Consider the following 15,532-nt stretch of genomic DNA (forward strand, 5'->3'; position numbering starts at 1 on the left):
TACGGCACCAAACTGGAGAGCACGTGCCCTCTCCTCAAGGTGCAGTCCTGCTCAGAGCTGGCTGGTTGTTGCCATGCAGGAATGTAGACCCCATGTGGCCAGATCTTCTCATTTTTCTAACATTCTAAACTAGGGAATGTTATGGGAAGTCTCTTACTTTTAAAAAATGTTGGTAATTAACTAAAACATTTAATAATACTGTGGTCCCACCCTGGCCAGTGTGGCTCAGTTGGTTGAGCATTGTCCCGTAAAGGTTACTGGTCCCATTCCTGGTCAGGGCACGTGCCCAGGTTGCTGGTTTGATCCTCAGTTGAGGTGTGGGTGGGAGGCAACTGATCGATGTTTCACTGTCACATTGATGTTTCTCTCTCTCTCTAATCATTAAAAAGGTATAAAAAATTAACAAATAACAATACTGTGGTCCAAAAATATACTTATTTAGAAAACTGGTGACATTCAAACAAGGCATACAGATTAATTAACAGCATTGTATCAATGCTAATTTCCTGGTTCCTATAATTGTACTATGGTTATGTAAGATGTTACCTTTGGGGAAGTTGAGTACATGGTATGTGTGAACTGTTATTTTTGTAAGGTTTCTCTAAGTATAAGTTAATTTTAAAATAAAAAAGTTTAAAAATTAGTAAAATATTATAGTTAATTCTGTGTAAGCCAAACATAATACCTCTACTGGCTCCCCGTTTGAGCTCTCTGGTTTTTGTCTTGGATTTCTTGGCCTCTGCCATGTGTAGTACAGCAACTTGTACACAGTGGACAATCAGTAAATACTAGTGCTCTATTTTGGGGAAAATATTTTTAAAAAATATAATTGTATTACTTCTATGAATTATTTGACTTTTAAAACTCTCTTTCTCTTTCTCTCTTTTTAAACAGGTTTTACAAAGGAAGCAAACTGTTTTACTTCTTTTAGATTTTTTCCATTTTTTTTCTGTAACTCAAAACAGCTCATCATGGAGGCCTAAAATCCTTAAAGGGACTTAGTCTAATCTCTGGGAGGTAGTTTTGTGCATGAATAAACAAATTAAGTAGTTAATTAGAGTTTGTGGCATCCAAAGAATGTTATCATTTAAAAAATATCTAGTTATGTGAGGTATAACTATAAAGTAATATTGAGTTTTTTTAATTTGACTGTGGAGAAGTGATTTTACTTGGGACACATTGTTGAAGTACTCTTCAAAATTGGCTGAGCAATCTGGCTGCTGTGTAGAATAGAAAAAAAGTACCTATGTTTGTTAAAGATTTAGAAATGAATGACAGTTATCTAGAACAAAGAGTTAATATTCAACCCTCTGTTAAATTAGAGAAATATGCAAACAAGACCTTTGACATGTTTAAAGACTTCTACAATGACAAAGAAATGTCAAGAACAAAACTTTTTGATAAGTACAAGAAATTTAGACAAAGTAGGAAAGATGAACTTGATGATTGGTGAATAAATTATCTAACCATTGATAAGACTCTTGGTATTTTAGTTTGTTCAAATGGGCTGTTATCTCTGAGACTGATAAGAATAAGAATGATGGCTAGATGGTTACATTTTGATAAAGGAACAACCTTATTCAGAAGTAAAATTTACACAGAGACAATAATAAGCCCCAAGAAGGTGTTATAACAATGTGTAAAATTTTTGACCAGTGAAAAACTAAAATTAGATACAATAACTCACCTTTGAGATATGTTTTTTTTGTGTGTGTGTGTGTTTTGCCACCTGGAAATAAAGCATTAAAGTCTGCAGTGGAAAATCCCAGTATAAAAACAAAAACAAAAACAAAAGAAAGAAAAGAAAGATCCCAACAGGAAACCATGCTTACAAATCACTGCTAGAAAAACCATGATGATTTGTTTATTGGTCATTGCTGATATTATTGATGCAGAACCTATTCACTAGTAGCTAGTCATAATTGAGATATTCTGAGTTTTTCGGTCTCTGCTGTTCAAAAGGAGTGGATGTGACAAAGTAAATTTATTATTATTTTGTCTTGATAAATTCCAGTTCAAGGTATGCTATCTGTGGAATATTTTCTGACCATGCCATATTTGTATTTGGCTATCCATCTTAACCTACAGACTTGGCACTTTTGGTTGTCTTAAAACTAAATCCACTATCAGAGTAGAAGATTTGATGTTGGCTCTCAACAGCATGAAGCTGAATTTAGGAGACCCATTGAGCAAATAAAATGGAATGTCTAATTTGCTAAGTAAGATCTAATGGTATCGCTATTGCAAAGCAACCAGGTTCCTGACTATTTATGAGAAATAATTATTCTTTAATAAATTTTAAAACTATGCCTTAAGATGTATCAGTTAATTCTGTTACGACTTAAGCTCTATCTGGAAGAAAAGTTTGGATTGCTTTGTTCTCCCCATTAAAATGATTGTAGGAAGAAAAATTACCTAATCTGAGCAAGATTTGGGATATACTATATGTCACTGAATCTAAGATGTCACCAATTATAAGGTATACTATAATTTTATATACCTCTAAGAAATAAAAATGCTGCTAATTAAAATATGATATGGCATTAATTTTAAGATACCTCTCTATAACAGATATTAAAATATGCATCTTAGAGTCAGTGAACTATGGCATGCATTCTTTTTCTCTTATGCTTTCTACCGCCCCCCACCACCAAATTTCACAATCTAAATAAAGCAAAACAAACATAGTTAGAATATTTATTTTCTGTAGAGCACTTATCCAGCATAACTTTCCACCATGGGAGCAAGCTAGCTGTGTGAGTCAGACGTTTTATCGATAGGCTGGCTGAATGTCACTGAAGCGTTCTTCTAGTGCACTGACCTGCCTGTTGAAGTGCCTCACACTAAATGGCATCTTGCTGACCCAAAGCTCTCTACACTTGCGAAGGCTTTGCATTTTCATCACAAGGTACTATAGGGCGTCATGCTTACATTGTATGCTCATACAAAGGTGCTGTTATACATAATTGTTCCTTAAGATGTGTCAATGCAGGATTTTGATCTTGCTGTGCTGAAACCCTGAAGACAGAGGAGAAAAAAAGAACAAAATATTTCCGTTCTAGGTGTTCAACCTAGAACTAAAACTAGAAAAATCAAAGCCATGCACAAAACTACCTCCCTAGAGAAAGGCTAGTCCCTTTTCCTCCCCATCCATTTCTTTATGAACCTCGTAGAAAACAGCGAATTCTTATCAAAGCTGATGAAAAGCGCCAACATGTCTGAAATGAAATATGACTTTTCCTGTGAACTATACCGAATGTCTACGTACTCGACTTTCCCCGCTGGTGTTCTTGTGTCCGAAAGGAGTCTTGCTCGCGCTGGTTTTTATTACACTGGTGTGAATGACAAGGTCAAATGCTTCTGCTGTGGCCTGATGCTGGATAACTGGAAACAAGGAGACAAACCGATTGAAAAGCATAAAAAGTTGTACCCTAGCTGTGGTTTTCTTCAGAAACTAAATTCCGGTAACATTTCGGGAGCCACCTCTCCGCTTAATTTGCCTTCTTCGGGAACAAATTCCACACATTCAGTATTTCCAAGTTCGGAAAACAGTGGTTATTTCAGTGGCTCTTATTCCAGCTTCCCCTCAAGTCCTGTGAACTCTGAACCAAATCACGATGTGTCTGCCTTGAGAAGTCCCAACCACTGTATAATGAATACGGAACACGCCAGGTTACTTACTTTCCAGACGTGGCCATTGACCTTCCTGTCACCAACTGATCTGGCAAAAGCGGGTTTTTACTACATAGGACCTGGAGACAGAGTGGCTTGCTTTGCCTGTGGTGGAAAACTGAGCAACTGGGAACCAAAGGATGATGCTATGTCGGAACACCTGAGACATTTCCCCCACTGCCCGTTTTTAGAAAGTCGGCCTCAAGACACTTCCAGATACAGTGTTTCTAATCTGAGCATGCAGACGCAGGCCGCCCGTTTCAGAACATTCTGTAACTGGCCCTCTACTGTTGGAGTTCATCCTAAGCAGCTTGCAAGTGCAGGTTTTTATTATATGGGTAAGAAACTTAATCTAAAAAAATTCAAAATGTTTTATGCATTTCAGTGGGCAAATTATAAGTTTTGGTGCAACATCAATTTTAGGTCACAATGATGATGTCAAATGCTTTTGCTGTGATGGTGGACTGAGGTGTTGGGAATCTGGAGATGACCCATGGGTACAACATGCCAAATGGTTTCCAAGGTAATTGTTTTGAAATTCTCTTTGCAAATGTGTGTGATTATTATGAGATGGGTTATATGTGTTTACCTTGTAGTCAGCCATTAGTTGATTCTTTGTTTCAGACATACATTTGTGAATAAATTTAGGATGCATTGCTTAGAAAAATAATTACTTAAAATATTTTGATGGAAATTTAAGACAAAGAAGAAATAAATTTAGGATTTTTTGTATAATTAGTATATATTTTAATATATGCTCATTATAAAACCAAAATCACATGTTATAAACAAGTACAGAGACAAAAAATTTAAAATACCCAGAACTCACAACCTAAAGATGGCTACAGCTACCATTTTAGTGAACATCCTCCAAAATCTCTTTACGCATATGTACATATAGGGTGTCCCCCCAAAATGTATACACTTTGAATAATTATAAAAGCAGTGTTTATTAAAACACATTTCATTTTCAAAATTGAGCTATCAACTGTTGAAGTGTTTTGGGACACTCTGTATATAGATAAATGTATATAATTTCTCTACATGAATTATATATTATATATATTGTTTTGAGGCTTTTTTTTCAATCAATTTTATATCTTGGACATATTTTCATTCATTCAACATTCAATAATATTAATCAACCATCTATTGCCAGGCATTGTTCCGGGCACTTAAAATACTCAGTGGGACAAAACCAAGACTTATGGTTTCATACTGATTTTACATGCTACATAACTCCTTAATAAAGAAGTTATGTAGCATGTTGGAAGGTAATAAGTACTATGGATAAAAAGAAACTGAGAAGAATACCCATCACATCTAGCTTTTTGATCACTACCTAGCTTTTTATTGTCATGTCTTATACTTTTGATTATTCCATACTTGTTTACACTCTCCTTTTTTTATTAAAATCAGGTGGCTATAATTATATTTTTCATGGTCAAAACTTTTAGTATATTTAATGGTGATTACTAAACTTGAAATCCTAACTTCTTTTCATTACATATGCTTTTTAAAAATATAAAACTGTATCTTCATTTGCAGCAACATAGTGCTCCCCAAATATTTCAGATTTCAAAAATTATGAAGGGATAAAGAATACTTTACATAGATGTCTTAAAAAGTGCTGCTTTTTGTGAATATGTAAAAAGAACGGTAAATTTGCTTTGGTAGTGTCATGAATTAATTTAGTACTTAAATTTGACAATGGATGTGTATTATCTAGGAAATGTCAAACTTGTGAATATCTGACTTAATAAAAAATGTTTAGCTTCCTCATTCTTTCTTCTTGTCCCCCTTTGTATATTTTCATCTTTTAAGCATATAAAGCTAATTTATGAACAGTATTACCAGTTACAGCCTTCTTGCTTACATCATCTCGCCTTTGCAGTGTCTCTTAACACTTCTCATATGCTGCATGATTAGTCAAATGGTTATATGCATATCTGTGTTAATTTAAAATGTGTAGCAGTCTACAAACGGCCAGATTCAAATAACTCCTCAAACTTAATTTTGCTTACATTTTAGGTGTGAGTACTTGATACGAGTTAAAGGACAAGAGTTCATCAGTCGAGTTCAAGCCAATTACCCTCATCTACTTGAACAGGTAGGGACTTTATTAGTTTTTTAATCGTTGCTTAACAACAGATAAAATATTTTATAATAATTAGAGAGTAGTATTTTACTACAAAGGCAAGACTTGCTTTAAAAATACATTTTCTGCCCTGGCCGGTGTGCTCAGTGGTTAGAGTGCCCGCCCACCCACCTAAGGGTCTCCAGTTGGATTCCCAGGGAAGGGCATGTACCTAAGTTGCAAGTTTGATCCCTGGTTCCATAGATCGACATCGATATTTCTCTCTCTCTCTCCTTTCTCCTCCTCTCTCTTCTTTCTTCCCCTCCCTCCATCCCGTCCACTCTCTAAAAATAAATGGAAAAAATGTCCTTGGGTAAGAATTACCAAAAAAAAAAAAAAAGTTTTCTTTTTTACAACACCCAGCATGATCTTAGAGTACTATTTTTAGGATAAAAACAGATTCAGAATTAGAAACCTCCTGAAAAATAATATTTAAGTTAATATTTCTCTCTAAGCATTTTTCTAAGGAAGTTGCAATAAAATTTGAGGCAAAAAATGGGTGGAGGGGATGGTAGAATTATAATGGTTTACTATATTAATTTTTCTTAAAAAGATTTGAGAAAGAGAATTGTATTCCTCTTTCTAATCTTCCTGAAAAAACAAATAAGAATTTATATAGCCCAGCCGGTGTGGCTCAGTGGTTGAGCATCGACCTATGAACCAAGACGTCCCGGTTCGAGTCCTGGTTCGATTCTCGGTCAGGGCACATTCCCAGGTTGCAGACTCGATCCCCAGTGTGAGGCATGCAGGAAGCAGCCAGTCAGTGATTCTCTCATCACTGATGTTTCTATCTCTCTCTCCTATTCCCTCTCCCTTCCTCTCTGAAATCAATAAAAATATATTTTTTAAAAAGAATTTATATAGTAGTGTTGAGGACCAAACACTTTCTAAGCATAGCAAATGGAACTGATAAAGGGTCCAACTGATCCAGGAAATGTCTGATATTTGGGATGAAAGGCAAACAATGAATGTCGTAGATCACTGAAAAGATCTAGCCCTTCTCCTGCCTTAATAAAAATAGAATTTATATGTTAATATATACACACACATACCCAAAGAAATGCTATTAGTTTATGGCTTAGGAAATTACTGCTGAAAATAGTGCTTTTGATATAAAAATTATTTTGCCAATAAACAAGTCAGTAAGTTGAATAAAATAGGCCTCTTGATTTATTTTTGTTGCAATGGACAGGATAAGATTTATATTTTAATTTTATACCTTTTCCCCCCTGTAGCTGTTATCTACTTCAGAGAATCCAGAAGATGAAAATGCAGAGTTACCAAGTATGTACAATGATAATAATTGCCACATTTAAATAGAACCACTTGGTACTGTTACGATAGAAATTTGATAATAGTTATAATATACGTATATTTGTGGTATGATTTATAATTTACAGTACATTTTCAAATACATTAAGCTGGTATTTCTCAAACTTTAGGGCATATCATAATTGCCTAAGGAACTTTAAAAAAATATTACAGATTTCTAGTCTCCATTTCAAACCTACTGAATTAAATCATAGTTATCTAAGGGCAGGGCTTGAGCATCTGTTGTTTTAACAAACTTACATACATCTAGCCTAACCCTTGTTCTCAGACCAGGGTAGGAACAGATGCACTGTAACATTAGCTTGCTCACATATTCTTTCCATGAAATGGAGAGGGTAGAAAATACTATTTATTGTCAAATAGGGACTCCGAGGCTCAGAGAGGTTACGTGATCTGTCCATCACCTTAAACCTAAAAGGTGATAGAGCCTATATTGGAACAAGCACTTCTATTCTACTATCTAGTGTTCAATTAAAGTCAATGAATATTTATTGTGTATCTGCTCTTCTGAGGTTAGGCTAGAGAACAGGATAAACATAACTCCTGTTCTCATGAGCTAATAGGCAACGGGAGACAGACAAATACATAGATAGGAGAGAGGGATGTGGTGGGAAAGGTGAAGTGTGCTCTGAGAGTGCCTGAGGAAAGATCAGAAAAGGCTTCAGATGAGAGAAGTATTGGTCTTATCATAGAATCACAGGGACCAATAGGAGTTAACCAAGTGACAAAGGGAAGAAAGAATATTCCAGGCAGAAAGACTTCAGAGACAAAAGAGAACAGGCACATTTGAAGAACTGAACAAAACTCTGTATGGCCAGAAGTAGGACTTGCAAACAGATAAATGAATGAACCAGGTCAGCAGTAAGAGTAGTCAGCACTGCAGGCAGAATTTGTGACTTCTGGACTAGGGTACAGAATAAAATGAGGAAATGGTGAGAAATCCATCAGTTTGCAGCTCCTGGGCTAGAGTGTACTATGCAAATGAACAAGTGGCGAGAGGTAAGGATGAAGAAGTAAACAGGGTCCAGAGATGGTGTGTGACCTTACACGCCACAATCCTAAGGGCAGCAGAATTGTTGGTGGAATTCAAGGAGTGTGACACAATCAGATCTCTGTTTTTAAAATGTCACTCTGGCTGCAGTGTTGAGAATGAACTAGATGGGAGCAATACTGAAAGAGGCCATTGCAGTAATAAAGGTGAGTGATGACAATGGCCTCTTTTGGGAATATGTGAAACATATTTGATTTAGAAAGCTCATTTGTTCATTCAACATGGGAAAAAAGGACCTCTGTTCTGCTGGGGGTGATCCCCAACATTCCATTGCCTTCTCATACTCATAGTTATGCCGGATAATGCATATTTTGTATCTGAATACAATATTCCATATTCTTACTCTAGTGACGGAACGTACTTATCATTATTTTAAATTTAACGAAGTTAATACAAAATAGTACCTTTATGTTTCTTGGGCGTTATGTTTTTGAAATTGTAATAACTTTTAATTTAAAAAAATACAGATTATCCCAATATGTGTTAAATTCTTTATTCCATATAGTTATTCATTATGGACCTGGAGAAAACCATTCGGAAGATGCAGTCATGATGAATACACCTGTGGTTACAGCTGCCTTGGACATGGGCTTCAGTAGAAGGCTGGTAAAACAGACAGTTCAGAGTAAAATTCTAACAACTGGGGAGAATTATAAAATCGTCAGTGATCTTGTATTAGATTTACTTTATGCTGAAGATGAAATAAGGGAAGAGGAGAAAGAAAGAGCAACTGAGGAAGAAGAATCAGGTACACATATTTGTTAGTACAGTCTCTATTTCCATAAGAATTTGATGTCACTGCATATAAGTTATTGAAAATATACTCACAGTTAATTCAATCAGATTTTTCTTATGATTAGTATTCTGAAAAATTTCTTCACATTAAAATATATTTTAATTGCTTAGTAAATTGAAATGAATATACTTAATGAGAGCATTTTTTTCCTGCTTTTTCTTAATTTATATTTTTACTAAAGGCCTGGTGCACGAAATTCGTGCACTGTGTGTGTGTGTGTGTGTGTGTGTGTGTGTGTGTGAGTGAGAGAGGGTGTGTCCCTCAGCCCAGGCTGCATCCTCTCCAACTCACCCCAGTCTGGCCCAAGGCCCCACCCTTCCCTCTGTGTGGCCGGGGCCCCTCCCCTCCCTTCTCTCTGCGCAGCTGGGCGCGGACGCTGGGCTCGCATTGCCAGGGCAACGCTGCCACTATGGGCACCGCCATCTTTGTCACAGAGTGATGGTTAATTTACATATCACTTTTTTATTAGATAGGATTCTGGGTAGTTGATTGTGCATGCAATTCTTGGCATGCTTTTAACCCCAGGCCAGTTGCTTGCTTTAAATTGGGATGGGATCAGTAACAATTATTAATTTTAATATCGGCATAGCAGTATGTTTTAGCCTATGACTATAAATTAATGTACAAATTATGATGAAGTCTCCTACCTGCCTGTACAAGAGCTGAGTTTTCCTTCCTAGTGTCCGTCTAGTATTTAGGGGAGTCCTAAGATAGGTACTGTTTCACATTCTCTCGAGATAACTTACCCATGTCCTTCCATACTAGCTTTGTCTGCTACTCTATTGCTTTTACTATATTGCCTTTTACCAAAACTCTTCCTCAGAGCATGTCCGGTCTCAACTGGTTGCTCTCATTGCTCCCATCACTGTGGCCTAGACAAAGAGATGATCTCTCCTTTGCCACTCTTCCCCAAGCATGGACCAGTTCTGAGAGTCCTTTCAACATAGCTAAAAACAGACTGCAACTTTTAACAAGCTCAACTTTTAAGGATAACAAGGGATAACAGAAGAGCACTATGGCACAAATGGCTCATCCTCACAAATCTCTCTTCCTAGCTTTTGGTTTATCTCTGCATAGCTCTGGCCAGTTTATACTAATGACCAGGAAAGCATGTTTTCCCTAATCAAGGCTCAGGTCCCCAAATATCCACTAAGCCCAGAAGGAGAAAAGAGGTTGCCCCTTATTCTTATTCCCAAGGCCATCTGGGATCTAGTTCTTTCCAGGATGATTGACAGTGAGATTGTTTACTCCATTCCTGAGTAAACCTACTCTTGCCCACTAAGGTGGCTTTGCCTTCTGGCCAACCCAGGCAAACATATCAGACTATAGTAATACAGCATTATTTATTTACCAAAGTGTGAGTTATAGTCTTACACACCAATTCAAGTAGCAAAATAGTCCAAGTTCATCTTTGCCCACCCTACTCAAGTTCTCTTTTTCATTATGAAGTGAAGATCAGGCTGCAAACCCTTCCTATAGTCTTCTCAGTTTGGCTATTGGTCATCAGTGAACAATTGCTCAAAGAAGAGAACATTCATTTCCACAATTGTTTATAGACTCCATGAAGTCTAAAGCCATCCAGCTATAAAATACTTATGTTTCCTCTGAAGAAAATCAACAAAGTCTCCAGCTATAACCCTAATTCAACAATCTATATATATAAAAGTCTAGTAATATGCAAAGTGTCCCTGCGGGAGTTCGACTGGGAGTTCTATCACTTGCTATGATGTGTGCTGACCACCAGGGGGCAGTGAAGAATGAAGGAAGGCCCCGGCTGGCAGCCAGAAGGCTCCGATCGGCCCTGATCACTGGCCAGGCCTAGGGACCCTACCTGTGCATGAATTTCATGCATCGGGCCTCTAGTATACAATAATACGCATTGTCAAAAAGATCCCTTCTCAGGCTCAACATTATACCCACACTACCCACATAGTGTCTGCATTCAAGAAATGTTCTTTGAATGAGTGAATGAAAATACTTCCATTTAGGTTACTGATTATTTTAAAGTTTTCTGAGAACAGTGGGTAATTTCTTGACAGGGGTGTAAATAAAGAGGAAATTAAGGATATTTTTCCAGAATAAGAGAATAAAATGCCTCTAAAGTATTTTCACCTTAGAAGCCAGAATAGGATCTATGACTTTGAAATGAGACTTTTTCATACAGCCACTAGCAATCCAATTTTAGACATCTTAAGAATTTCAGCAAATTGATTACATTAGGTTAAATAACATGAAATTAGAAACATTAATCTTAGATTGAAAAACTAATATACTTCAACATCAAGTTGTAAATTATATCTTAATTTTTAATATATCACTATTTCTCTAACACAGATACTTTAACAGAATAAATTAAGTTCTAATTCTTCTCCCCCTCTATTACTTCTTTGTTCCCATTGCTCTTTAAATTACTAAGGCTTGGTTGTTCATTTGTTCAATCTATATTTTTGGAGCATTGATCTTGTGCCAGATACTGCTCTAGGTTTATTCTCAGATCTTTTATTTATTCTCAGAGCTTCAATTCTCATTTATTCTCAGAGCTTCAATTATCTTGAAAATGTATATCTCTAACCTTGACTTTTTTACTAAACCCTATATTTTATTATTTATTACATTGTTCTATTTTTGTGTCCTTTTACTTGACAAAGTCAGTGCTTCTAAAATCTGGAAATCTCTCCCAAATACTTCTTTAGACAACCTAACTTCTGTTCTTAGTTACTTCATAGAAATAGTTTTATGGATCATGGTAAAACTATATGATAATTATTAAATTTAGAATAAAAGATAATAAAATTTCAGAGCTTCAAAATAGGAAACATTTCACCAGTAGATAAAAAAATCTAGATCTCAGAGAATACAGTGATCCTAAATGACAGGAATGTGTCATTGACAAGTAGCATTTAGTTTTCAAAATGCTCTTAATGTCTTTCCCCTTTTACTGCAAAATATTTAGGTAATGGCAATATCATGTCTAATTTAGGAAAATAACTAAAAATTTCATCTTAAAATGGAAATTTAAAGGAATTTTATGCGTAAATGTAATTTAAGAAAAATATTATATCATTTTAACTATCTTATTTTTCCCCCAGTTTGACTAGGTTAAATAGAAATTTCAATTTTATTAGGTTCTAAATTGTATTTTATAGCAGTATTGCCAAATGGTTGAGAGCACAGATTATGATGCCAGACTCCCTTGGTTTGACTTTTGCTAGTTGTGTGTCCTCAAGTAATTTACTTGCCACATTGTACCTCTGTTTTCTCATCTGTTAAATTAAAATACTAGTATCTACCTCAAAGGGCTGTTGTGAAGATGAAATGAGTAAATACACTCTCAGTGCTTACCACAGTGCTCAGTAAGTGTTAGTCCGTAACATTGTTATTAGACACAGGGGGTTTGGTACCCCTAAACCTAGCAATCAACTTTAATGCCTGATTATGAATTATGGTCATTTTTTTCATTCAGTTATATGTGTAGGTGTGGAAGGAAGTTTGTGAATAGAGATTGAACATGTTTGTGTTCTTTTTCACAAAGATGATCTGTCATATATCCGGAAGAACAGGATGGCGCTTTCTCAACATTTGACTTGTGTGGTTCCAATCCTGGATAGTCTACTAATTGCCGGAGTGATTCATGAACAAGAACATGATATTATTAGACTGAAAACGCAGACAACTCTGCAAGCAAGAGAACTGATTGATACTATTATAGTAAAAGGAAATTTTGCAGCCACCGTATTCAGAAACTCTCTACAAGAAAATGACCCCACGTTATACAAGCGTCTATTTGGTGAGTGCTAGAAAATTACTTTTGAGAACTTTCTAGATCAATGGAAAATATGCTTATTAATAATTGTGATTATTGAAAAAATCCAATCAAATATATAAACTATTAATTGCACAAAAGACTAAAGACTTTTGTTGCCTTGACATGATGACAATTATTTCTAGCATTTGGCTGGAGTCTAAACTGTTACTTTAAAAATATGTATTCTGTGACTAAATACTGACCTTACTTGCCCTAGTAATGCTTTTTTCTTTTCCTCCTTAGTGCAACAGGACATAAAGTATGTTCCCACAGAAAATGTTTCAGGTAAAATAGTATTAATGATTTAAGCCAGTAGAAAACATTATTTTTATTTTCTTGGCTTTTCATTGGGAGAGAAGCACCAAATTGCCTTTTATTAAAAATTTATTTCTCTTCTTAGACTTACCAATAGAAGAACAATTGAGGAGACTACAAGAAGAAAGAACATGCAAAGTGTGTATGGACAAAGAAGTTTCCATAGTGTTTATTCCGTGTGGTCATCTAGTAGTATGCAAAGATTGTGCCCCTTCTCTAAGAAAATGTCCTATTTGTAGAGGTACAATCAAGGGTACAGTTCGTACATTTCTTTCATGAAGATGATCCAAAATTTTGGCATTATGGGTTAAATGTATTGTAATTTTAACTTTTATATTGCTTTAGTTTACTTATTTTTTTAAATTTATTTACAACTCAGAAAATTTTGTTTTACACAAGTATAAATATATTTATGTAAACATACAGCTAAACCATATAAACATATTTCAGATAGCAAGAGAATGATATGCTTCTTTTCTTGTGAACAAAAAAATAGGGATAGCACTACAAGTACAATACTAAATCAAAATTCAGCACTACTGAAATTGTAAGTGAAGTAAAATTTAAGATTTGTTAATTAACCTTTCAGAATTTTAAATATTTCGGAGTTATATTAAGAACCAAGAACATGGATCCTCTGTCTTTTTTGATAAGTGTCCTATACATGGAAGGTTTTGATATTTGTTGAGTAACCTTTTATAGACATGGTGTTTTTGTAAGGAACTATGTGAGAAATGTTTTAATAAAGCAATCAGAATTACTCTTATTCTTAATATTTTTATTTCTATGATATCGGATAACTTAGGCATTCCTAGGCTCCTTCCTTACCAACTTAAAACCTCTTCAATATTGAATTACTAGAGGCCCAGTGCACAACATTTGTGCACTTGGTGAGGGGTCCCTCAGCCCACCTGCACCCTCTCACAGTGCAGGAGCCCTCACGGGATGTCCGACTGATGGCTTAGGCCCGCCTAAGCCATCAGTTGGACATCTTTAGTGCTGCCATGGAGGCGGGAGAGGCTCTCGCCACTACCACTACGCTCACCAGCCATGAGCCTGGCTTCTGGCTGAGCGGTGCTCCCCCTGTGGGAGCACATTGGCCACTGGGGGCAGCTCCTGCATTGAGCGTCTGCCCCCTGGTGGTCAGTGCACATCATAGCAACCGGTCATTCTGCCGTTTGATTTGCATATTAGCCTTTTATTATATAGGATAGTTTAGGTCCCTTTCTTTAAGTTGTTCCATCATTTACACTTGTAGAGGACACCTGGCTTTAATTGATGGGATTCAATGGGATGTCTGATATGAAATCAAACAATCATTTCAGTGTTTGTTTATTCATTTGTCTATTGATTCAGTCAGGAAGTCTTGTGCCAACCCTATCCATTGGGAAAAGTCCCTCGTTTTATTCTTACCACTTTGGTATTAATTCTAGGACTTAGAAAGTACACTGGGTAGCAGCCCCTGGAACCAACAGGTAAATAAATATGTTCTATACTGTCAGTGCAGCAGAATTTCCTCCTATGCATTTCTTTTTGGTACCACATTCAAAGGGTAATTCTCTATCCTTTGTTTCCTATGTTATTAGGTCTTTAAAACCAGAAGTAACTCTATAATGGGGAATACTTTTGGGGGGACAAGCAAAGGCCAATTAGCAAAACCAGTTCTAGATGTCTGCTAGGGTTGCACAGAGGAAGATTAGGAACCAAGCAAGGGGGAGAGAATCCATCTCCTTATTCTGACACTAGGAGACTACTTCTTTGGGATGTCACTGATTTTGCCTCTCAGTTCAAAGGTTCAGTTGGTTAGCGACATGCTAACTAAATGGTTCTCCTGGGGTACTAGCCTGTATTGTAATATTGCTTAGGTGATCTGTAACTCAGCTATAGGACAGTACATGTCTTTTGCAACACCTATTTTTTATCTGGTTCTTATTGCATACTACACATAATATTTGAACTTTCCTATCTCCCTTTTGTAAAACTCTTGTTCATTTCTCATTTTAGTAATCTATAATTAACATAACCAACTTACTAATCAAATATTTTGTTATTTCCCCAAGTATTAGTTAAATTGAAATTTTGTTTTGGAAAAAATAAATCACTATAGCTAATACTGGTAGTTCCATTTTTGGCTGATTGATGTGTGGTAACTCATTTGAGTCTCTCCACCTTCACTCCCCATCCAATCTGACCTTCAGGTCTCAGAATTGGGCAGATCATCCTATCTAATAATAGAGAAACATGGTAATTAGCCGTACCTCCGCTACCCTTCCCATTGGCTAATCAGGGCGATATGCAAATTAACTGCCAACCAAGATGGCGGCCAGCAGCTAGGCAGCTTGAAGTGAACAGGAGGCTTGCTTGCTTCAGTGACGGAGGAAGCCAACGTTCCCCGCCTGCCTTGCCGGCCTCTGAGCTTTCAGT

General features: G+C 36.2%; 1 protein-coding gene across 1 annotated transcript; it reads left to right on the plus strand.

Moving 5' to 3' along the window:
• The first annotated feature begins 918 nt into the window (after positions 1–918).
• BIRC3 (baculoviral IAP repeat containing 3) lies at positions 919–13,874 on the plus strand. The gene is made up of 8 exons (XM_014544586.1): positions 919–4,010; positions 4,096–4,195; positions 5,704–5,782; positions 7,045–7,093; positions 8,698–8,940; positions 12,521–12,775; positions 13,037–13,078; positions 13,194–13,874. The coding sequence occupies exons 1-8, from the start codon at positions 3,161–3,163 to the stop codon at positions 13,385–13,387; spliced, it is 1,812 nt and encodes a 603-aa protein (XP_014400072.1). The 5' UTR covers positions 919–3,160; the 3' UTR covers positions 13,388–13,874.
• Positions 13,875–15,532: the final 1,658 nt, after the last annotated feature.

The sequence above is a fragment of the Myotis brandtii genome, unplaced genomic scaffold, assembly GCF_000412655.1.
Source record: "Myotis brandtii unplaced genomic scaffold, ASM41265v1 scaffold37, whole genome shotgun sequence".
NCBI classification, from domain to species: Eukaryota; Metazoa; Chordata; class Mammalia; order Chiroptera; family Vespertilionidae; genus Myotis; species Myotis brandtii.